The 23,932-nt window shown below is 52.3% G+C and overlaps 3 protein-coding genes and 1 non-coding gene across 4 annotated transcripts; 3 read left to right on the top strand and 1 right to left on the bottom strand.

The window, feature by feature from the left end:
* Positions 1 to 943: 943 nt before the first annotated feature.
* Positions 944 to 1,901, top strand: LOC104324553 (olfactory receptor 14C36). The gene has a single exon (XM_009928818.2). It carries the CDS (start codon positions 944 to 946, stop codon positions 1,853 to 1,855), a length of 912 nt encoding a protein of 303 aa, XP_009927120.2. The 3' UTR covers positions 1,856 to 1,901.
* Positions 1,902 to 3,107: 1,206 nt separating this feature from the next.
* On the top strand, positions 3,108 to 3,181 carry TRNAN-GUU (transfer RNA asparagine (anticodon GUU)). Its single transcript has one exon. It is a non-coding gene; the product is annotated as a tRNA-Asn (tRNA).
* Positions 3,182 to 7,525: 4,344 nt separating this feature from the next.
* On the bottom strand, positions 7,526 to 14,546 carry LOC104324555 (uncharacterized). The gene is made up of 4 exons (XM_069795725.1): positions 13,624 to 14,546; positions 13,253 to 13,344; positions 13,060 to 13,140; positions 7,526 to 8,499 (listed from the first exon to the last, which is right to left on the bottom strand). Exons 1-4 carry the CDS (start codon positions 14,544 to 14,546, stop codon positions 7,526 to 7,528), a joined length of 2,070 nt encoding a protein of 689 aa, XP_069651826.1.
* A 6,292-nt stretch (positions 14,547 to 20,838) lies between these two features.
* On the top strand, positions 20,839 to 21,961 carry LOC104324556 (olfactory receptor 14A16). The gene has a single exon (XM_009928821.2). It carries the CDS (start codon positions 20,839 to 20,841, stop codon positions 21,772 to 21,774), a length of 936 nt encoding a protein of 311 aa, XP_009927123.2. The 3' UTR covers positions 21,775 to 21,961.
* The last annotated feature ends 1,971 nt before the right edge of the window (positions 21,962 to 23,932 follow it).

The following is a 23,932-nucleotide window of genomic DNA, read 5'->3' as shown; positions in this document are numbered from 1 at the left end:
CTTTCTCATATCTGGGAGCCCAACAGAGAAGCCAGGGAGTAACTGGGCTGCTGCATGTGGGCAACTTGAATGAGCCCAAGCTGTCCCTGGCTGAGATCAGGACTGGTGGACAGACCGGTTGTCCTCACTCTGCACTAAGGGACAGTCCTTTGGCCTCCCAGGACCCTCAAGATTTCACTTGGAGTGCAGTACAAATGCCAGGCTTGAGGCATCTGCAGGGCAAAGTTGAGCACGCAGTGGGTGGGATGGGGTCTGTGAGCGATGACGTGGCAGAGACGTGGGCACAGAGAAGCAGATGCCAGCAGGGACTGCTCCAGGCAGCAGAGACACAAAGAGGGATGGAGAGTCAACTACTCGCAGAAATGCCGTGGGAGGTGGGTGATTCAAGCACCTGCCTGTCATCCCCTGTGGTGCAGACACCTTCTCCTGAGGAATCCTCTGGACTCCTCTCCCACTCAGCAGACCCTCTGCTCCCAAGGCTGTGGGGTCCAGGGCATGAGACACGTCCTTGGCAGCTGGACCTCCAGAAGAGGAGAGGTGCGTGTGTCTTCCAACGTGATACACAACAACGTGGCTAAAAGCACCTGCCTGGGAGTGCCACTGTCTGTGAGGTGGTGAGTACAGGGAGGTAAGGAGAAGGCTTCGCTGCATGCCTGTCTGTCCTTGTCACTTTGCTTCATCTGGTGGGAGTACTGCGATATTCCTCCTTGTTTCTCCATATGTACGTGGTGCCCTTGGTCTCTGGGGTTTGGGTGGGGGTGCAGGTCAGCTTCTTTTCTGACAGTGACCCTGGAGGACCTACCCTGGAGATGTCTTCAATGGGAACTAGGTGCTGATGCTCCATTTTTGTCAGAAGATTTTAGGGTTTTTTCCTTGAAAAATCTCTCAAAACTTCTCACTGTCTTTTCCTTCTTAAACAGACCCCGATGCCTAGAGGCAGCAAATGTCCAACAGCAGCTCCATCACCCAGTTCCTCCTCCTGGCATTTGCAGACATGTGGGAGCTGCAGCTCTTGCACTTCTGGCTCTTCCTGGGCATCTACCTGGCTGCCCTCCTGGGCAATGGCCTCATCATCATCGCTGTAGCCTGCGACCACCACCTCCACACCCCCATGTACTTCTTCCTCCTCAACCTCTCCCTCCTCGACCTGGGTTCCATCTCCACCACTGTCCCCAAATCCATGGCCAATTCCCTCTGGGACACCAGGGATATTTCCTATGCAGGATGCACTGCTCAGGTCTTTTTCTTTCTCTTCTTGATGTCAGTGGAGTATTTTCTTCTCACCCTCATGGCCTATGACCGCTATGTTGCCATCTGCAAACCCCTTCACTACGGGACCCTCCTGGGCAGCGGAGCTTGTGCCAACATGGCAGCAGCTGCCTGGGGCAGTGGTTTTGTCTATGCCGTGCTGCACACTGCCAATACATTTTCACTGCCGCTCTGCCAAGGCAATGCCGTGAACCAGTTCTTCTGTGAACTTCCCCAGATCCTCAAGCTCTGCTGCTCCAACTCCTACCTCAGGGAATTTGAGGTTCTTATATTTAGTGCTATCTTAGCTTTGGGGTGTTTTGTTTTCATTGTGCTGTCCTATGTGCAGATCTTCAGGGCTGTGCTGAGGATCCCCTCCGAGCAGAGACGCCACAAAGCCTTTTCCACGTGCCTGCCTCACCTGGCTGTGGTCTCCCTGTATGTCAGTACTGCCACGTTTGCCTACCTGAAGCCCCCCTCCATCTCCTCCCATTCCCTCAATCTGGTGGTAGGAGTTCTGTACTCGGTGGTGCCTCCCGCAGTGAACCCCCTCATCTACAGCTTGAGGAACCAAGATCTCAAGGATGCCATTAGGAAAGTGTTTTAATGGACATTTTTCAGTAGTTACAAACTTCTCTTCTCTCTACACAAATGACTCCTATGGTATCCTATTGCAGGCACGTGCTTTGTTCGTTTATCATTGTCATCATTATTATTATTATTATTATCTGTAGAACATAAATGTTTGGATTGACTTTACTGCTAAGGATGAATGTACCTTCTCTGTGTCACCTGACTCTCAGATGACAAATCTTTCTAAGACTGCATCACAGCTGTATCTCCCATAGCTTCCTCGTAATAAAATGGCATCTCCCCAGCGCGCTGCCTGAAGTCCGCGCTCTTCATCCAAAGCTGGCAACAAGAACAGGCATGAGCAAATGCTCCCCAAAGGGGCCTGTTGCTCCATGGATTCAGGAGCAAAAAAATCGTTGTCCTGCTGGTGCCTTTCAGAGACTGCAGGTTGGATTTGGGACTTACCCACTGGTGTCTAGTGACAGTGGAGATGGTGAGCAGTCACGGAGTCACTGAGGTACATGGCCTGGGCTGTGGCACATGTGACACGCGCATGATGTCCTTCAGGAAGAGAGTCTGGAGCTGCCTGGAGACCCCAGGGGTCTCCATGGACAGTGTGTGCCTCGGACGGGCAGTGACTGGAGCCCCACACAGTGGGAGATGGCCCACAGTGGACTCACTCAAAGGAAAGTGCTAAACACAGGCATCCAAAGGAAAAGAAGCGCTCTACGATCCCCAAGGAGGAAATGGGGAGCCAGCAGGCACAAGGAAGAGAGGCTGGAGAGTCATTCGTGTCACCTTCAGGCACAGCTGAACATCTGCTCGCCTTGGAAATGTACCATATTCCCTTCAAGCACCTTCATCTCCACAGAGCCCCTGAGTGGGGCTTCGCGGCAGTGATGCGCACCCAGCTCTGAGGGTCGGTGGGGAGCGCAAGGAGAGGGCCAGGAATCACCAGAATGATCAGGAGGAGGTGATATGGGATCTGACCTGGGCTAGAGTTTGCATCGCAAAAAATGATGATGTTCAGCTCATTCAAAACTGTTGCCAGACCATGGAAAAACCTGAAGCACGCTCACAGTGCAGAGCCAGACGTTCTTGGTCTGGTGCTTGGTTCCTGGTGCTCAGGAGGTCCGTCGCTCAGGGAGCCAAGGATGAAGGGTGGGCATTGAGGGTTGTGGTGTTTCTCTTCCCAGGTCACCATTACGCGTGAGGAAGCTCTGCTTCCCTGGCAATGGCCGAACAGCTGCCTGCCGTTGGGAAGCCCCGCGGAGCTCCCTTTGGGAGTCTCTGTGGCGCAATCGGTTAGCGCGTTCGGCTGTTAACCGAAAGGTCGGTGGTTCGAGCCCACCCAGGGACGCCTCTCCCCTCTTGCCTGCCTATGCCACAGCCTTCTAGCCTTCTTTAAGGTCCCTTCCAACCCAAAGCATCCTATGGCTCTAGAAAAAAACACAGGCTCTTCAGTCCCCTCACCAAAGCCACAGGAAGGAAAGAAAACTGATAGCAACAGTTCCTTATTCTCATTTGCCTGCCCAGCTTGGGGAGCAGGGCTTACCTCCCACCTGGGCTCAACCCACCACATAATTTGCTGCAGTTCTATGTTCACTAAAGACAGTAACATGCTACTAAAACCTTGCCATACAAACCCACATCTCCAAAGGCATGATCCCACTTTGCCTGTGTCCTGGTTTCAGCTGGGATAGAGTTAATTTTCTTCTTAGCAGCTGGTGCAGTGTGTTTTGGATTTAGTGTGAGAATAATGTTGTTAAAGCACTGATGGTTTAGTTGTTGCGAAGTAGTGCTTATCCTAAATTAAGGATTTTTTAGTTTCCCATGCTCTGCCAGCAAGCAGGTGTACAAGAAGTTGGGAGGGACCATAGCCAGGACAGCTGGCCCAAACTAGCCAAAGGGATATTCCATACCATAGAACATCATGCTCAGTATATAAACTGGGGGGGGAATTGGCTGGGAGGGGTGGATCGCTGCTCAGGCATTGGTTAGCACGTGGTGAGCAATTGCATTGTGCATCACTTGTCATTTCTTGGGGTTTATTTTTCTTTAATTTTTTTTAAATTATAGTAATTATTATTGTTGTTGTTGTTATTAGTAGTAGTATTGTTAGTAATGTTAGTATTACATTTTATTTTACTTGAGTTATTAAATCGTTCTTATCTCAAACCCACGAGTTTTACTTTTTCTTTCTGATTCTCCTCCCCATCCCACTGGGTGGGGGGGGAGTAAGTGAGCAGCTGCACGGTGCTTACTTGCTGGCTGGGCTTAAACCACAACACCTTCCTTGCTGTCAGGCCACATGGCTGCCTCCTGTCCAGCTCACTGGCCACCAAGACCATTCCCAGAGGGCTCCTCCCAGCCTGTGCCATTGCGAGAGTTAGTCCCCTTCCAGGGCAAAAACCGGCATTTGTCCTTACCAGATTTCATGAGCTTCCTGCCAATATGCACTCTCCTCCTCCTTGAAGGCTTTCACTGGGCACAGAGTCCTAGAGACCTTTTCAGTAAAGACTCAGGCAAAGAAGGAATTTAGTCCCTCAGCCCCATCTAAATCACCCTCCCCGTTCCGGAGCAGCCCTGCATTTTCCATCTTCAGCCTTGGTCTCCAATGCAATGATCAACGCTCTTCTTTTTCCTTTTGACTCCCCTTGCAACCACCAGCAATCTCAGGCTTTCCCAAAATCATACCTGCGCGATGAAGGCAAAGCAGCTAAATGCCTTGTTTGTATCCGTCGTTGCTGTCGCTCCCTGGTAGCTGCTTCGTGGCCCCTGTCATTGCCCTGTCCCTGTGCTGGTCCAGCCCCGCTGCCCCACACAGGGTCCCACGGCCCTGCTCTGTGGGCACAGCATGCCTGGGACAGGGTATGTTTGGGGGTGTGGAATGGTCCCCCCGGCATGATGCCCAGGACAGCCCGTGGTGCCCTGTCCCCGCCATGGACCTCCTGCTAGGCAGCCTCTCCCAGCTCCCAGTCCCTGCCTTGCTCAGGACGTGCCCCACAAGAGGCTTCGCAGACAATCCTGCTCTGGGGTCTGGGACAGGAGAGAAGCTGGGAGGCCTGGCCGGTCCCCGATATAGGCACTGATCCAGCAGGAGGATGGAGGTGGCTGCACAGACAAAACTAACCGATTAACTTTGGCATTTTCCTCTGCCAGGCACTTTCTAGCCCAGCCCTGCTTCTCCATTGCTCTCCACCACAACCTCTCCCCAGCGCAGCAGCCCAGTGTGGGCTGACCCCATGGCAGCGCCCACCACAGGGTGCTGCAGAGCTCTGGGCACTCACACGACAACACTGTCCCATCTGAAGGGCACAGCAGGTCCTGGAGGGCAGAGAGGTGGGTTGTCTTCTGCATCAGCCCCGGCACTGGGGGCCAGCCATGGCATGAGGAGACAGAGGCCAGTGTCTCCCTGTGCATTGAGAAATAGGTTTCTCTTGGTCATTTTTTACTCCCTGGAAGCACAGAGTTGCTCCTCTGCTCTTTCTGGGGACATCCCTGCCCCAGGAGAGCCTTTCCCCATGGGACTGTGTCCATGCTGGCCTGGCCAGCCATTCCCACCCCCTCCCCATGCTCCCCGCAGGGCCCCGAGCTGGTGGGGTTGCTGTGCAGAGTGAGCAGGCTGTGATGCCTGAAAGCCACGGGAAGGCAGTCCCAGGCAGATCCCTTCTCCAGAGGAACTGGGCACCCAGCTTCTCAAAGGTTGTCTTAGCGAGGTCCATGACCATGCGACCTGCAAGACCATCTCAGTATGTGGTTCTTGAAAGGTGCCTTCATCGCCGGAGCACCAGGTCCGGCATAGACTCCGCAGTACAGGTGATATTATTTCTCTGCGAAACCTCTCTTCCTGCATGTACCTGCAGGATGGAGATGACCGGGGCAGCTGGGGCTCCCTGTGCAAAGAGGGAGGTGTAGGATCTGGGCTGAGCCTCCAGGTACAGCCACAGCGAGGTCTGGCTTCACACCAGGGCCATCCAGCCAGCTTCGGGGAGACTTGTGGGTGAACCCTGCACCCAGAGAAACGCTTCCCCATGTCTGTGTGCTGACCACGCAGCTCCTGGTTTGCCTCCCTATGTGCCAGTGTCTTTGGAGGGGTGTTGAGCACCCAGCCCCTGTATGTCTTTCCCACGTGGCTCCTGACTTCATGGACCTCCAACCTGCCTCCTGCCCAGTCTGTCCCTTGCACCGAAACCCTTCCCCACCCTTGCTGTCTTTTACCTGCCCCAGATCAGTCAGACCGTGCTTGACGGCAGCTTTTGGGGAGCAACGTAGAGACAAAGGCCAATGAGGATTTGAAGTGCCAGGGCAGGGATTTTCCTCAGGGAGCATGGGAGACAGGTTCCAGGATCTCCCACGGGCAAGGAGAAGGGACCCAGTAGAAGCAGCTGCTCCAGGAGACAGCAAGGACAATGACGGTGGGATCTGGGGAGCTGCTGGCACCGTGCAGCAGTGGCCACAGCCCTCTGCGAGAGATGGAAATGCCCTTCCCTGCTGAAAGGCTGATCTGCTGGAGCACAGCACCTGCTCTCCTTGCTGCAATGGGCAATATTTGGGCTTCTTCAGGGAGACTTCAAGACCCCCACACACACCTCCCCCACCTGTGTCCGTAAAAATGCCAAGCCAAGAGCCTTTCCAATGTCAGATCCAGGATCCACCTCCCCCATGCCAGAGTCCTCCCTGCCCTTTGCAAGTCACAGGTAGAGGGCAAGGTTGCCAGTGCCATGGGCAGAGGGAAGCCTGGATAGCTAGGTCCTGGGAGACGCCTGGTCTCAGGGGGCTCTGACGCGATTGCTGGGGCAGGCTGGCATTTCCAAACTCTGTGCCAAGAGGAGCCAAGCCTCTCATCCATCATTTCACAGATTTTTCCCGCAGCCATTCCTGCAAAGCAATTGTCAAAAGGCCCTAGAGAACTGGGTCTGCCTTTGAAGCTGGTGATGTTCTGAACAGGGCTTGGGAAGGCCCTTCCAGCTTCAGTTTCTCCACCCTTCTTCATGATGGTGGCACCACAGACAGGACACCGCAGGGTGGCACAGGCAGCCCCAGCCTGTTCCTCGCTGGCACCACCACTGCCGGGTGGGAGCTGAACCCTGCAAATGAGCCAAGGACCACAAGAGGTCTGCAAACAGCCCCTGCAAAAACAAACTTCCTTGGGGAACTGCTCTGCAACTCCTTTATTGAAACCATTAACAGCATTATACCAGGAATTAATGAAGAAGGACATAAAGCAAAGGAAGGACTTGCCTGGTTTAGTTTCAATTAACAGAAAGGAGAGGGTTTTCCTCCTGCAGTCTGTCAGGTTCTCACTGTTTGGGTGAAATGCTGATTCCTTCACCATCTCTTGCTCGGACCATTTTTGCAGAGGCTTCTTCCTTCCACAATCCATTTTTTGCATGAAAATGGGCTCAAGTCACTGCTGGTGGTGCCTGATTTACCCAGTGTCATGTGTAAAGCACTGCAGTGAAAATGTGGGTTTCTAAATTTAAAAAAAAAATTGTGTTTCACTGAAAGTCATGTTTCCAGACTCACTGTGACTCGAATTTGTTGATTGTTAATGTCAGGTTCTTAGCAGCCATGATTAGCTGTCATGTCATTCCTGAAAGCTTCTCTGTGAGCAAAAAAGGATGTACGGAAAAGGGGTGATGGTTTTTTGGAAGTTGTTGGCTGAAAATACCTGGTCAGGAAGCAGCTCACCTTAACCTCTTCACTGGAAAACTTTCTGTGATAGTATATTTTTCCTGATTGCTTTTTGAAGAGCCATTTTGATATCCTTGTTCCTTAGGCTGTAAATCATAGGGTTGAGCAGGGGAGTGAGGATGGTATAAATGACAGAGATCAATGCATCCTGATCCGATGAGTAGCTGGAGTCGGGTCTCAGGTAGATGAAGGAGGCACAGCCGTAATGAACAATCACTACTATCAGGTGAGCACTGCAGGTGGAGAAGGCTTTGTGCCTCCCTGCAGCTGAAGGGATCTGCAGGATGGATAAGACAACAAAGAGGTATGAAATAAGGATCAGCATCAGTGGGACTGTAAGGACAGAGATACCCAGTGTGAAGATAATGGCCTCACTGAGGTTTGTGTGAGTAAAGGCCACTCGGAGGACAGGGGAGATGTCACAGAAGAAATGGTTGAGTTTCCTGGATGTCTGGAAAGGCAAACAAAATATCAAGGGGGTAACCACCTGGGCAACCAGAAAGCCGCTCAGAGCAGAAGCAACCACCAGCTGAGCACACACTCGCCAAGTCATGATTCTGTTGTAGTGCAGGGGGTGGCAGATGGCAACGCAGCGGTCGTAGCCCATGGCTGCCAGGAGGAAAGAGTGGGAGCACCCCAAGAAAAGGAAGAAGTACATTTGTACAGCACAGCCTAGGAAGGAAATGGTTTTTCTCTCTGCTATCAAGTCTACCAGCATCTTGGGGACAATGACAAAGGTGTAGCAAGTCTCAGAAAATGACAAGACGCAAAGGAAAAAGTACATAGGTGTGTGAAGGCTCCGATCAGCCCATATGATAATCATTATAGTGGTATTCATGCTCAGAGTGACCAGGTACAGCAGCAAAAACACCACAAGAAGCAGCTTCTGCAGTTCCGCGAGGCTGGAGAAACCCAGGAAGATGAAGTCTGTGGCGAGGGTTTGGTTGTTGTTCTCCATGGAAATGAAAGGTTTTCTCTGGACTTCAGGCAGCAAGAAAAACAGCACCCGGGTCACAGAAAGTACAAGGTGGCCTGCTGCTGTGACAAAGAGAATTTTTGCTTGAGTGTGCCTCACAAAACCCCTTTCCTGGCCTCTGTGCTTGCAGTGTTGGTTGTCCTCCTGGGACAACAAGTGTTGTGCATGGCTTGGGGCACGCAACGGCTGGTGGGCGCTGTGGGCAGCTCCTGGCCTTGCTGCAGCTCCTGAGAGCGCACAGGTAGCTCAAGGACACGTGGCTCCTTCTCTGTGATCTGGGGAGCTGTGATGGCACAGTGGCTGGAGCTCACCTAGAAAGCACCGTCCCCTTTAGGGAAGTCCCATTTCTCATCTTCACAGTGGAGAAAGTGGCAACACCTACCTACATGCAAGCACGCTGCAGGCAATCACTGCAAGGGCAGGAAAGTTACAGCCTGGAGATAGAGAGGTGGAGGAGGGTCTGTGAAGTCTTTCTTGTAAGGTGTGATTTTGGGAAAGTGACTGAAAGACCTCCTGAGACCTGCAAGGAAGGGAACATCATTTCAGAGCCTCTCACTCATACAAGGGGTGTGTTAGCTCTCAGTGACATGTGAAGAGCTGTATAAGCTGAAGCGCTGGAGCTGCTGGCAATGCTGTGCTGAGCAGATGGAGAAGAAAAGCAGGTAAAATAGGGTTTGAGCAGCACAGCTAACTCCCACTGCAAACCCCTGGCAATCCTTGACCCCAAGTCAGGGTTATTCCAGCAAGGGGAGCATGTGTAAACAGCTGCCAGGCTGCAGTAGTTTCCAAGAGGAGACATGTGGAGAAGAGTCTTAGCTCTCCCCAGGAACGAGGGAACCATTTGCCCTGGGATAGTGGTGGACATAGATGGCATGTTTCCTTCCTCATATAAAGGGCAGTGATGCAAAGGGGTTTTGTATGAATGCAACTCAGACCTTCTTCCTTCTGCAAGGGTTAATGCCTGCCAGGACAGCAGGGCTGTGTGCAGGGTCCTGCTACAGGACCTCTCCCTCTCCTCCCCTCCAGTCCCCAGCACTGGAAAATAAGGATGCAGAAAGGAAAACTGTGGAGCCAGGAGAAAAATGAGCCAGAAACCATACCTGCACTGGCCAGAAGGATATTCAGGTGTGGAGCAGGCTTGCAGCCCTTGTGGCTGGAGGCATCACCAGCCTCTCTGATAGTCCTAGCCCTCCTGTCCCTTTAGGCAAGGGGCCAGCAGCTACCAGCTCTTATGGAGGGGGTGGTGCATATTCTTTAATCCACCTAGGGACTGCTGTGTCCACACCAGTGATAGGCATTGTTAATTGGTTGCAATGGACATAATTAAGAGCTGATCTATTTCTCTTAGGCATGCCAAAAATACCATTGGCAATTGTCAGTAATGGATATGTGCTGAACTCAAGACTCGGGGATTTTTTCCTAAGCAATGACTAGGATCAATCAGGCACTTTTAGTTATTTCTTCCTTGCAGAGACTGAGGGGAAAAAAAATATCTCTTCCTGTTCTGTTATCATTTACTGTTGCAGACAAAGTCTTCATCTGCCTTGGACTCAGTGGGCTTGCAGCACCCTCCACTGCTATCCTTTGCCCCTGCTGTGGGAAGGGACAGTCAGGCTCAGGCTTTTTTGGAGGGATTGGTTTTGTGGCTATACCCCAAATCTTATAAAAGACTAATTGAATCATAGAATATCCTGAGTTGCAAGGATCATTGAGTCCAACTCCCAACTCCACACAGGGCAACCTAAAGGTTAAACTACATATCCAAGAGCATTGTCCAAACACTTCTTGAACACCAACAGACTTGGGGCCATCACCACTTCCCTGGGGAGCTTGTTCCAGTGCTTGACCACCCTCTCAGTGAAGAACTTTTTCCTAATATCCAGTCTGAACTTTCCCTGAGTGTTAAGGCACTCCCTCGTGTCTTATCACTGGACACCAGAGAGAAGCAATCAGCACCTCTCTCTCCATCTCCCTCATGAGGAAGTTGTAGACAGCAGTGAGGACACCCCTCAGTCTTCTCTTCTCTAAGCTGAACAAACTTGGTATCCTCAGCCACTCGTCATAAGTCATGCCCTCTAGTCCTTTCACCATCTTTGTTGCTCTCCTTTGGACACATGCTAATATTTTTATATCCTTCTTGTACTGTGGAGCCCAAAACTGCACATAGGACTTGAGGTGAGGCCACACTGATGCTGAGTATAGTGGGACAATCACTTCTTTTGACTGGTTAGCTGTACAGTGCTTAATGCACCCCAGGACATGGTTGGGCCTTTTGGCCACCAGGGCACATTGTTGACTTATATGGAGCTTACCATCAATCAAAACCCCCAGATCCCTTTCTACAGGGCTGCATTCCAGCCTCTTGTCCCCCAGTCTATATACACCTCCAGTATTGCACCATCCCAGGTGCAGAATTGAGCATTTGCCCTTGTTGAATGTCATATGGTTGGTGATTGCCCAGCACTCTAATCTATCAAGATGTCCCTATAAGGCCTCTCTACCACTGAGGGAATCAACGACTCTTCCTGCTTGCTGCCTCTCCTGGGATTGTGGAGTCCTCAATTTACGTTGCACACTTGGATTTAGTGCTTTCCCTTTTTAAGACTACACTTTGGATGGTTTCTCATTTTGTGAAGCTCCCTGCTCACCCCTGGGCTCACACGGTCCCTGCAGAGCCCCTGAGCTCTCCCAGTTCCTCTCCAGAAGGATGAGTGTCTGCGATTAGCTCTATAGCACGTGTGGCAGCTCAAGGCAGGTAACTATGAGACAATTGTCCAACTCTATTTGTACTAGGCACTGACACCTGAGCCCTGGATCCAGACCTGGGTCCCCATCATATCACTCTGGGATGCTGAGCTCATCCTTCAGGCCACTGGGGAACCAAAGCAAAGCCAGAGGATCTTTTTGGGTGCCATTTATTCCCTGTATTCTTTGCATGATCTTTTGAATTATAGCCCAGTCTTCAGGACCCGCCCTGAAGATCTCTGCAGTGAGATGACATTTTTTAAAGAGATAGTACTAGGGAGTCAGCTGTGACAATGTTGTAAACATACACAACATGCTTCAAAGTCAGACACAGGTTTATGCATTAACAAAGTCGGGATGAATCCAGACATTTCTGTATGAACATGAGGATCACACAGACAACAATAGCAATGAACACCAAGCAGAATGCAGAACTGACCTGAGATACCATGGGTGTCATGACTACACAGGGCTTAGCAAGTTATTACAGATGAAAAATGGCTATGAAATCCATTTGCTCAGTGCATCCTTGAGCTCCTTCTCCAAAGAGCAGAGAGCAGCTAATTCCAGCAGTGTGATCTGGCTTATCAGAGAATGGGTACCAAAAAGAGATGGAGATTCTTCCTCTGTTAACCCCTACTTCTTTTACTTTTCTTGGCTGGACACCTAGGCAGTGGCAGCCAGAGGTACATTTTCCCCTGTGTAGGTGTTGTGGTTTAACCCCAGCCAGCAGCTAAGCACCACGCAGCCGCTTACTCAATCCGCCCCCCCCCGCCCCCAGTGGGATGGAGAGGGAATCGGGAAAAAAAAGGTAAGACTTGTGGGTTGAGATAAGAACAGTTTAATAGAACAGAAAGGAAGAAACTAACAATAACAATAACAAAATGACAATAATAATAAAAGGATTGGAATATGCAAGTGATGCACAATGCAATTGCTCCCCACCCACCAACCCACGCCCAGTTAGTCCCTAAGTGGTGATCCCCCCACCCCCACTCCCCCCAGTTTATATACTGTGCATGACGTCACATGGTATGGAATATCCCTTTGGCCAGCTGGGGTCAGCTGCCCTGACTGCGTCCTGTGCCAACTTCTTGTGCCCCTCCAGCTTTCTCACTGGGTGGGCATGAGAAGCTGAAAAATCCTTGACTTTAGACTAAACATGACTTAGAAACACCTGAAAACATCAGTGTGTTATCAATATTCTTCTCATACTGAACCCAAACCACAACACTCTACCAGCTAGTAGAAAGAAAATTAACTCTATCCCAGCTGAAACCAGGACAGTAGGGCAGTGGTTCAGCTGAGCCAAGGCAGATATCCTACCACTGGTTAGAAACCCTTGGCCTGGATGGGTATTCAACTCCCCCCATGCACCCCACAGACCCACAGGAGCTGGGATTCCTCTTGCCGCAGTTCAAGTGTGCACAAAAGAGGCACTTGTATGTGATCCCCTGGTCTGAATATCCTCTTTAATCAGTGGGGAGGGAGGGTGGCAGTTAGCTGCTTATGCTAAAGACCTGGAGGCTTTTGAGGTGCCAGGGGTGGTCCAAGACATGTACAAGTGTCTGCAAGCCCTGATGGAATGACTCTGAGGGACCCAAGTCCTTCTTGTGCATTAACACTACAGGTGAGTGGGCCTCCACTGCATATGGTGACATTAATCATTCTCCAGCCTACCTTCGCTGAACTGCCGGGTCCCTGCTGCCTCCTCTGGGATTGCAGAGTTCTTCTTTCCCCGGGGATACCTCAATTCAACACTTTTTACCTGTGGGTGACTCCACCTTCGGTGCTCTCTGAATTTGTGGGGCTCTACTCACTGCCTACTGGAGGCATACACTGCCCCTGGAGATCCCTCAGGCTCTCCAGGCAGCTCCAGTTACCCTCAAGAATGATGTCGTCTGCCAGGTCAATAGGGGAGAACCCCAAGTATGAAACACAGTGACCAGGCATTGCCTCCACTGTCACCAGACACTGATGGGTGAGTCTGAAATCCCTTCCTCAGCTGCTAACGGGTAACAATGTGACTGACAGGTTTTTGCTCCTGCAGCCATGCAGAATCCTGACCAACGTCCTTCTGGGGGTGCAATCGCTCATGCCTACTCCTGACACCAGCATTGGAAGAAAAGCCCATGGCACACAGGACATCCCATTCTATTAGACGCCATGAGGGATTCAACTCTGACCCAGTGGTCGACACCTTCATACCGGCTCCAGGTGACAGAGAGCAAGTTCATGCCCAGTAGAAGAAAACAAACATTTCTGTAGTCACATTCTAAACAGAAATTATAATGATAAGAAGAAGAACAAGAAAAAGGTCAAGACTTCTATGGGATAGCCTGGAAGACATTTCTGGAGAGAGATGGGAAGTTTATCACTACTACAAAGGTGTTGATGAAATCAGTTTCCTAATGGCATTCTTGAGTTCCTGGTTCCTCATGCTGTAGATGAGGGGGTTCACTGCTGGGGGCACCACCGAGTACAGAACTGCCATGACCAGATTCAAAGATGGTGAAGAGATGGAGGGGGGCTTCAGGTTGGAAAACATACCAGTGCTGAGAAATAGAGAGACCACGGCCAGGTGAGGCAGGCACGTGGAAAAGGCTTTGTGGCATCCCTGCTCAGAGGGGATCCTCAGCACAGCCCTGAAGATCTGCACATAGGACAGCACAATGAAAACAAAACAGCCCCAAAATACGAGAGCACTAACCCCAAGAAGCCCAACTTCCCTGAGGTAGGAGTCTGAGCAGGAGAGCTTGAGGATCTGGGGAAGTTCACAGAAGAACTGGTTCACAGCATTGCCTTGGCAGAGCGGCAGTGAAAATGTATTGGCAGTGTGCAGCACGGCATAGAGGAACCCACTGCCCCAGGCAGCTGCTGCCATGTTGGCACAAGCTCTGCTGCCCAGGAGGGTCCCATAGTGCAGGGGTTTGCAGATGGCAATGTAGCGGTCATAGGCCATGATGGTGAGGAGATAAAACTCTGAGGACATCACAAAGACAAACAGAAAGACCTGAGCAGTGCATCCTGCATAGGAAATGGCCCTGGTATCCAAAAGGGCATTGACCATGGATTTGGGAAGAGTGGTGGAGATGGAGCCCAGGTCAAGGAGGGAGAGGTTGAGGAGGAAGAAGTACATGGGGGTGTGGAGGTGGTGGTCGCAGGCTACAGCAATGATGATGAGGCCATTGCCCAGGAGGGCAGCCAGGTAGATGCCCAGGAAGAGCCAGAAGTGCAAGAGCTGCAGCTCCCGCGTGTCTGCGAATGCCAGGAGGAGGAACTGGGTGATGGAGCTGCTGTTGGACATTTGCTGCCTCTGGGATGTGGGTGCTGTACAAGGAGAAAAATACATGGAGAAGTCAGCGCAGGCTTCTCTGAGGAAAACCTGTTCTGTTTCTCAGAGAAACTGCCCACATTGTTTCTGTCCTTCTCAAGAGGAACTTCATGCTGCTCCCCCCAGTCACAGAATCATAGAATCATTTAGGTTGGAAAAGATAATTAAGATCACTGAGTCCAACCGTAAACCTAACACTGCCAAGTCCATCACTAAACCAGGTCCCTAAGCACCACATCTACACAGCTTTTAAATACATCCAGGGATGGTGACTCAACCACTTCCCTGGTGAGCCTGCTCCAATGCTTGACAACACTTTCAGTGAATGAATTTTTCCTAATATCCAATCTAAACCTCCCCTGGTCCAACTTCAGGCTGTTTCCTCTTGTCCTAGCACTTATTTCCTGGGAAAAGAGAACGACCCCCACCTCGCTACAACCTCCTTTCAGATAGTTGTAGAGAGCGATAAGGTCTCCCCTCAGCCTCCTCTTTTCCACACTAAAAAACCCCAGTTCCCTCAGCCGCTCCTCATAAGAATTGTTCTCTAGACCCTTCACCAGCTTCGTTGCCCTTCTCTGGACGCACTCCAGCACCTCCATGTCTTTCTTGTGTTGAGGCCCCCGAAACTGAACACAGTATTTGAGGTGTGGTCTCACCAGTGCCCAGTACAAAGGGACGGCAGTTCTGATTTTGTTCTGATTTACTCTGGCTGACTGTGCCATGAGGAGGAGGAGCCTCATCCGATGGGCTCCTCAGGAGTCAGACCCGCTCTACAGCAGCTGGCAGACAGAAGCAGCAAAAGGCCCCGTATGTCGAGGTGGTCACTGACAATAGACACCCTGGGCTGAGTGCAGGAGCCTGGATGAAATGCCCCCGTGGGAATAGTCTCTACGTCCTGAAGGGAGACATGACATTAGCACTTGGGCCACCTGCCTCTGGAAAGGTGCCCTGGGAGGGCTTTCCTTTTTCTGGTTTTACCCTTTTGAACAGAGGTGACCGGGTCTGAATCAGTCACCACTGAGACCGAACCTGCCTTCCAAACGATTGCCCTCCACCTGCCCTTCGGCTGCAGACGTGGTCACGACAGAGGGGCAGGGGGGACTATCACTATGTGCACATCCTCACTCACCTGAGAGGCACCTGTCACAGGGGAAGGCTGCTCAGCATCTTCCTGCTCCGTGATTCTGTGATCTCCTTTCCCATTTCTCTCCTCTCCCCAACCCTCAGCAGAAGTAGCAAACTGAAAGTGCAAAGCTCTTTGTCTTTATAATAAATGCTGCATCGACAACTCTTACGAAAACCCCTCAGAAATGTCCTGGGGGTGATCTGGATCTGTGAACAGACCTGATCCCTGCAGCACCCTCCCAACAGCAGAAGGAGCCTGCCCTGCCGGGGGTTGCTCCTTCCACCCACAGCTTCTCCCCAGAGTGCCGTGGGGAGCAGAGCCCCGGCACACAGAGCCCTGGGGTGCAGGGACCCTGCTCTGAAGGACAGCCCTGGGCACCCCTGGGTGCACGCCCGGCTTCACAGCCCTGCAGTCAACCCCGGGAAAAGGGACCTGTGATGCCCTGTCCCTCAGAGGGTGCAGCGGGGAAGCCCTGCTCTGCACCACATCCTTCTCCACGCGAAAGAAACCCTGAGAGCCACCCTGCCAGATCCTATCTGCTCTGGGATGTGCCAGCTCTAGGAGATCCCTCCGGGAAACTCGGGGACATTGCCCTGCAGCCAGAGACTTACTGGGTTATGAGCTGTGATGATTTCTTCCCCAGTGAGCTCTCAGCATCCTCCCACTCCACACTGCCTGTAACCTCTCTCCTGCTTCTCGCCTCTCCTCTTGCTGCCTGCAGGCAGTGCTGCGCTTTGCAGGGGAGCTGCTCCTGGGCAGAGCTGTCTTTGTGCAGCGCTGCTCGTTTGCCACGAGCTCCCTCCGTCCCAGGAGCCCGGCCCAGCTCAGCAGCAGAGGAGCAGCCCAAGGCAGCCCTTTCTCTGACCCCTCTGGGCTCCCTCCACGTGTCCCTGGGGCTCCAGAGGAACCTACTGTGAAGGGAGGGGTTTGAAGTCTGCAGGGAAACGGGCGCAGGCGTAGGATAGTGTAGGACAACTTGGTAGGGACAGCCAAGGGACTTGGTGGGGCCCAGACCCACTCCCAACAGAACTGAGGGCCTTGTCCTCTCAGCTACGGCTATTGTCTTTTCCAGTGAGGCCCAGGAGAGGACATCGGTTCCTTACAACCCCAGGGTCTCGTTGCTTCCTCACCACCATAGACCATGGGAGGTGTCCTAGAACTGTGCTCCCCTCGGCATCGCACACCCCCACATCACACTGCCCCCAGGAAGAGCCCTGAGCATCCCGTGAGAGAAGGGTTCCCGCTTTGCAGGGGATGAGGGTCGAGGCTTGGCCGTCTTGCTTGGCAAAACACATCGAAGGCTTTCAGAACCACCTCCACATTTGATCTTCCACCTGTAACCGGTGCCGCTGACTTCCTGCTTCACCAGCGCCCAGGGGTGGGCAACCTGTCTGGTCCTTCCATCCATGGGCTCTTCAGTGATGGCCCTCAGTGAGGCCCGCTAACACCCTCAGAAACCTGGATGTTTGCTTTTGACTTTTACTTCTCCAGAGGCTTCTTCAAACTTTCAGTATCTGCAGTTCAGGAGCTTGGCACCAGAGGGCTCATTAACACGCACAACGCCCTAACAAGCCAAGTCTCTGGACATAATTTCCCTTAATTCCTCAGTTCTTCTTTGGTTGATCAGAGAGATTTCAGGAGTGCAGCCAAAGTGAAAACTTTTCAATAGTAACTAAAACTAAGAAAGGCTTTCTCTGTTTTCCAACTTGCTTCATTTTTATACTTACAGATTAAGTGATGTCAGCGATCTCCACTTGAGATTGATCCTAAGCATCTCCTAATGGAGTCTGAATGTGTAGGGAAATCAGTAACCTTCATGTCAGACACTCCATGGGCAGTCTGTGTCCCTGCTCCCCAACCCCACCGTTTCTCTCATCAGCTACCTGGCTGAACCAGACAATCCCTGCCAGATACATGAAGCTTTTTGGGAAAGCCTTGGCATCGGAGAGGAGAGAGAAGAGAAGAGAAGAGAAGAGAAGAGAAGAGAAGAGAAGAGAAGAGAAGAGAAGAGAAGAGAAGAGAAGAGAAGAGACTATTTCAGTTGGAAGGGACCTACAATGATCGTCTAGTCCAACTGCCTGACTGATTTAGGGCTGACCAAGTTAAAGCACGTTATTAAGGGCATTGTCCAAATGCCTCTTATACTCTGACAGGCTTGGGGCAATGACTACCTCTCTAGGAAGCCTATTCCAGTGTTTGACCATCCTCTTGGTAAAGAAACACTTCCTAATGTCAAGTCTAAACCTTCCCTGGTGCAGCTTTGAATCATTCCCACGCACCGCATCACTGGATACTAGGGAGAAGGGGTCAGCACCTCCCTCTCCACTTCCCCTCCTCTGGAAGCTGTAGAGAGCGATGGCATCGCCCCTCAGCCTCCTTGTCTCCAAACTAGACAAGCCCAAAGTCCTTAGCCACTCCTCATAGGACGTTCCTTCCAGCCCTTTCGTCAGCTTTGTTGCCCTCCCGTGGACACACTCAAGGACCTTCACATCGTTCTTAAGTTGTGGGGCCCAGAACTGCACAAAGTATTCAAAGTGAGGCCACACCAATGCTGAATACAGCGGGATAATCACCTCTTTCGACCAGCTGGTTATGCTGGGTTTGACGCACCCCAGGATGGGGTTTGCCCTCTTGGCTGCCAGGGCACACTGCTGGCTCACATTGAGCCTGCTCTCGACCAGCACCCCCAGATCCCTTTCTGCAGGCCTACTCTCCAGCCACCCCTCTCCCATAGCACTACAGGTCTGTATTTAGCCAATAAATAGAGTAACTGCTCTGAATTTCATTAGGCCATGTGGGGACGTTGATGAGACAACTGTCATTATAGTCAAAGGAGATCTAGAAAACCCAGCTGACGGTGAAGACAGAGTCAAGCTGAGATCTCCCTATGGTACATGACATGATTTGGTCAACTGAAAACCTGTGTAGGCTGCCCAGAAAACAAGAAATAGGGACAGGTTCAGCTGTCCTGCACATACCTCGGACAACCTCTGGCATCTCAAATGTCACCAGGTGTTTTCATCTGAGCAGCTCACTCCTACCCTCCACTTCCATTAAGTAGCATGGGAGCTGAAACAAGCAGCTCACAGACAGGTGCCTACTTTGTGCACACCTGAATTAAGGAGAGGAATCCCACCTGCTGAGGGTTTGTGGCAGGCATGGGAGGGAGCAAAGTCCCCTTCTAGCCCCAGGACTACAAACCCAGAATGAGATGCCTTGATTGACTCAGCTGAATCACTTCCCTCAGCTTGGACAAATGTGATCCCTGCCTGTCACTGGCTGGCTGTCCTGTCTTATAATGGGATGAGAAAGATTATTCTCACGCCCAGCTCTGTCCCTGACAGGAGACATCAGTGATTCCTTCAGCCTGGTTCACGGTAGGGCCCCAGGGACACCCAGAGGGAGCCCAGAAGGAGCAGAGAAGGTGACGCCTTGGGCTGGTCCTCTGCTGCTGAGCTGGGCTCCTGGGACGGAGGGAGCTCGTGGCAAACGAGCAGCGCTGCACAAAGACAGCTCTGCCCAGGAGCAGCTCCCCTGCAAAGCGCAGCAGGGCTGAGGGCACTGCCTGCAGGCAGCGAGGGGAGAGAAATGAGGCAGAGGGAGGTTAGCAGCATTTTGGTGTGGAAGGGAAGAGGGTACCTCACTGGGGGAGAAATCTTCAGTCCTCCACGTGGTAAGTCTGTGCGTGCAGGGCAATGAAGCTGCTGCTCCTGGAGGGATCTCCTAAAGCTGGCACATCCCACAACCTATGGGATCTTTCAAGTGGACTTTCACAGTTTCTGTAGTGTCGAGGAGGAGGAGGTGCTCCTCATCAGTGATTCCCTGCTGCACCCTCAGAGGGAAAGGGCATCACAGCTCCCTTCTCTCGGGGACAGCTGCAGGGTGTGAAGCCGGGCGTGCACCCAGGGGTGCCCAGGGCTGTCCTTCAGAGCAGGGTCCCTGCACCCCAGGGCTCTGTGTGCCGGGGCAGGGGCTCTGCCACCTGCCAGGGTCAGCGCTCAGCCTGCCCGGGGAGCTCCCCACGGCACTCTGGGGGGAAGCTGTGGGTGGAAGGAGTGACAGCTCTATGGGTCAGGGCTGCTTACAGCTCCACATCACCCTGAGGACATCTCTGGGGGAGTCTTTTCAAGAGGAAGGTCAAGGCTGGGGCTATCTGAAAGGAAAGGAGGGTGTGCGTTGAGTTTTCTGTTCTTGGTGTTCTGGGTGGGCAGTGGTTGATTGGAATTTTTCTCCATTCTGGAGAAGGCACTGAGGCTGCAAATCTCGTTAGGACTTGCCTGAGATGTCTCTTAGACTCCCCCCACCCCCCCACCCCCACAAAGATATTTGTGGGCAGTGCCCTGCTACCAGGAGGTGTCTGCAGGGCAGAGAAGAGCACACAGTGGGTGGGATGGTGTCTGTGAACATGGACAGGGAGGAGACGTGAGGACAGAGAAACAGCTCTGGGCAGGGGCATCTCCAGGCAACAGAGACATGGGCAGGGAGTGAGAGGGAGCTGCTCCCAGAAATGCCACCGGAGGAGGGATTTGGGCATGTCGCTGCCATCCCCTGCAGTGCAGATGCCTTCCCCAGAGCTACCCCCCCGGTCTCCTCTCCCACCCAGCATGGCCTCTGCCCAAAGGCCATGGGGTCCAGGCCATGAGTCACCTCCTCCGCAGCCGGACCTCCAGAAGAGGAGAGCTGCATGTGTCCTCCAATGTGGTACACAACAAAGGGGCTCAAAGCACCTACACTCTGAGATGGAGTGCACAGCTGGGTAGGGACGAGGCTTCACTGCATGCTTCTGTCTTTCTCTCCTTGCTTCATTTTTTTTGAGCACTGCAGTATTTTTCTTCATTTCTCCATGTATCCGTGGTGGTCTTGCTCTCTGGGGCTTATGTGGGGGGGCAGATCAGCTTCTGTCCTGATACTGACTCTGCAGATATGCCCTGGAAGTGTCTTCATGGGAACTAGATGCCCAAGCTCCGTTTTAAAATGTCAGGCATGTCGCTCACCTGATAGGGTTGGGGAATGAGCTGACTTGTTCCTCATTCAGATCAGGGAGGAGGATTTCCACGAGAAAACACAAGGGTTTTTCTTAAAGAAGTCTCTCCACTGACTTTTCCTCCTTGAACAGGCCCTCATGCCCAGAAGGACCAAATGTCCAACAGCAGCTCCATCACCCAGTTCCTCCTCCTGGCATTCGCAGACACGCGGGAGCTGCAGCTCTTGCACTTCTGGCTCTTCCTGGGCATCTACCTGGCTGCCCTCCTGGGCAATGGCCTCATCATCATCGCTGTAGCCTGCGACCACCACCTCCACACCCCCATGTACTTCTTCCTCCTCAACCTCTCCCTCCTTGACCTGGGCTCCATCTCTACCACTGTCCCCAAATCCATGGCAAATTCTCTCTGGGACACCAGGGTCATCTCCTTCTCAGGATGTGCTGCACAGGTTTTTTTCTTTTTCTTTTTGATGTCAGCAGAATTTTATTTTCTCACCCTCATGGCCTATGACCGCTACGTTGCCATCTGCAAACCCCTGCACTACGGTACCCTCCTGGGCAGCAGAGCTTGTGCCAACATGGCAGCAGCTGCCTGGGGCAGTGGGTTCCTCTATGCCGTGCTGCACACTGCCAATACATTTTCACTGCCGCTCTGCCAAGGCAATGCTGTGAACCAGTTCTTCTGTGAACTTCCCCAGATCCTCAAGCTCTCCTGCTCAAACTCCTACCTCAGGGAAGTTGGGCTTCTTGGGGTTAGTGCTCTCGTATTTTGGGGCTGTTTTGTTTTCATTGTGCTGTCCTATGTGCAGATCTTCAGGGCTGTGCTGAGGATCCCCTCTGAGCAGGGACGCCACAAAGCCTTTTCCACGTGCCTGCCTCACCTGGCCGTGGTCTCTCTATTTCTCAGCACTGGTATGTTTTCCAACCTGAAGCCCCCCTCCATCTCTTCACCATCTTTGAATCTGGTCATGGCAGTTGTGTACACGGTGGTGCCCCCAACAATGAACCCCCTCATCTACAGCATGAGGAACCAGGAGCTCAAAGACACGCTGAAGAAGCTGATTCAATCACTTGTCTTTCAGCAGCAATAACCTTTACAAGTATTTTCCAGTTCATCTCAGGAACTGTTCCTCCTCTGCTTTGGGGATTTGGTTTGTGATAATCATGTTTGTCCAGGAATGTCTGCATCTACTCCACTTCTCCAGTGACATGAACCCAGTCTGTCCGACTCAGAGACCTTTGTACATGTCTCTGGCATGATGTTACAGCTGGTCTCCTGCGTCGCATCTCTGTAATAAAAGGCTCAGTGCCAGTGTCTGGAGGTTGGGCTCTTCTTCCAAAGCTGAAGTCAAAAACAGGCTGAAGAGATTGCCCCTACAAGGCCATGGTGTGGTGCTTGGGTTCTCCATGGGCTCCGGGGAGGAGGGCATGGGGCGATGTGTTGGGGAAGGAGGCCTGGGCTGTGTGACCAGTTCCCGTGGAGATGGTGAATGATCAGAAGGGATCTCCCTGGGACTGTCTCCCCATGGCTTTTGGGCACCACAGCCCTCTCAGTCTGCAGGGCAGCACCACCGGCTCAGGGCTCTGCGGGGAGCACAAGGAGGGGGCAGGAGGGGACGGCCAGGCCAGCACGGACACACTCCCATGGGGAAAGGCTCTCTGGGACAGGGGTGTCCCTGGGGAAGAGCAGAGGAGCAACTCTGTGCTTCCAGGGGGAATAAATGACGAGGAGAAACCTACTTCTGCATGCACCAGCTTGGGGCAGGCTGCTCTTTTGCTGGCAAGATGAGAAGAGCCAAGAAGGGACTGGGCCGGGCTGGAAAGTTGGGAGAGGACACCACCAAAGTTAGCTGAGCTGTGTGACCATGCAGGGTGAGGATTCACACCAGGGGGTTGTGGTGCACAGCCAGGGCTCGTGGATGGGAGCCGAGACATGCAGGCACAGGAGAGACTGGGCTGGTCTGGAACAATATTTGCAGCTCCGTTGCTTGGCCATCCAAGGGACAGGGTGATGACGGGGCCACAAAGCAGCATCCAGAGGGTGACAGCAAAGACAGGTACAAACAAGGAATTCGTGTGCATTGCCTTCGTTGTGCAGGTATGATTTTGGCACAGGCAAAGCTTACCTGCAGTTGGTTGCAAGGAAAGTCGAGAGGAAAACAGCGAGCTTTGATCACTCCTTGGAGACCAAGGCTGAACAAGGAAAATGCAGGGCTGCTGCTGAATGGGGAGGGTGATTTAGTAACAGCAGACGCAGATGAGGCTGAGGGACTCAATGCCTTCTTTGCCTTCATCATTAATGAAAAGCTCGCCAGGACCCTACCCTGTGTTAGGGAGAGGGTTCAAGGAGGAGGAGAGCATGTATTGGCAGGAACCTCGTGAAACCCCACAAGGACAAATGCTGGTTTCTGCCCCTGCAATGCACTAACCCTGGCAATGGCACAGGCTGGGAGCATCCTGGCAGGGGAGCAGCTCTGTGGAGAAGGTCTTGGTGGTCAGCGATCTGGACAGGAGGCAGCTGTGTTCCCTGAAGCAAGGCAGCCCAACAGCGTCCTCGGCTGTATGACCAGGAACATGGCCAGGAGATCAAGGGGAGGGATTATCCAGGTTACTGCATCCATATTTCAGATCCCCAATACGGGAAAGATGTTGGCAAGCTGGAGCGGGTTCAGTGAATGGCCCCCAGGTGGGGGGTCCTGTGAGCAGAAGCCAAGTGGCCAAGAGGCCAAGGGAGGCTGAGGGAGACCTCATCACAGCCTGCCTTACCTGTGAGGAGGTCACAGAGAATAAAGAGCCAGGCTCTTCGTGATGGTGCATTGTGGGAGGACAAAAACATGGGTGGAAGGTGGAAGAGGAGAGGTTCAGCCTAGACATAAGGAAAAAATTTTCACCATCAGCTCAATCAGCTGTTGGAACAGGTCAGCCAGATAGGCCATGCAGTCTCTGTCCTGGGAGGTTTTCGAAATCCAGCTGGTTCAAGCTCAGGCTGAAACACCTGAGGACTTTTAATAAAATGGCAATGTTTTCCCACCATGCCAGAAAGGGGATTTCCGGGAAGTGCGTTAATCATGGGAGAAGAAATATTGATCTCCTTCTGCACTTGCATTACCACTACTCTATTACACTGTGTGTTTAATCTCCCTCGCCTTTCAGGTGTTCCCACCTCTCCTGATCAAATGACCATGTCTAAAGGCATCTTTTCAGCAGACTATATGGATGCACACCCTTGTATCTCTCCAGATTTCCCCC

This window comes from Haliaeetus albicilla, chromosome 11, assembly GCF_947461875.1.
Source record: "Haliaeetus albicilla chromosome 11, bHalAlb1.1, whole genome shotgun sequence".
NCBI lineage: Eukaryota > Metazoa > Chordata > Aves > Accipitriformes > Accipitridae > Haliaeetus > Haliaeetus albicilla.
The sequence above is the reverse complement of the archived record's forward strand: the minus strand, read 5'-3'. Positions and strand labels throughout refer to the sequence as shown.

Excerpts from the sequence above, each read along its gene's own strand:
- LOC104324553 (XM_009928818.2), top strand. The coding sequence starts at position 944 with ATGTCCAACAGCAGCTCCATCACCCAGTTCCTCCTCCTGGCATTTGCA.
- LOC104324555 (XM_069795725.1), bottom strand. The coding sequence starts at position 14,546 with ATGTCCAACAGCAGCTCCATCACCCAGTTCCTCCTCCTGGCATTCGCA. Across the intron at positions 13,345-13,623 it reads CTGATTTCATCAACACCTTT|GAGTAGGCATGAGCGATTGC; the intron begins GTAGTAGTGATA and ends TGCTGGTGTCAG. Across the intron at positions 13,141-13,252 it reads TGTCAGTCACATTGTTACCC|ACGACATCATTCTTGAGGGT; the intron begins GTTAGCAGCTGA and ends TTGACCTGGCAG.
- LOC104324556 (XM_009928821.2), top strand. The coding sequence starts at position 20,839 with ATGTCCAACAGCAGCTCCATCACCCAGTTCCTCCTCCTGGCATTCGCA.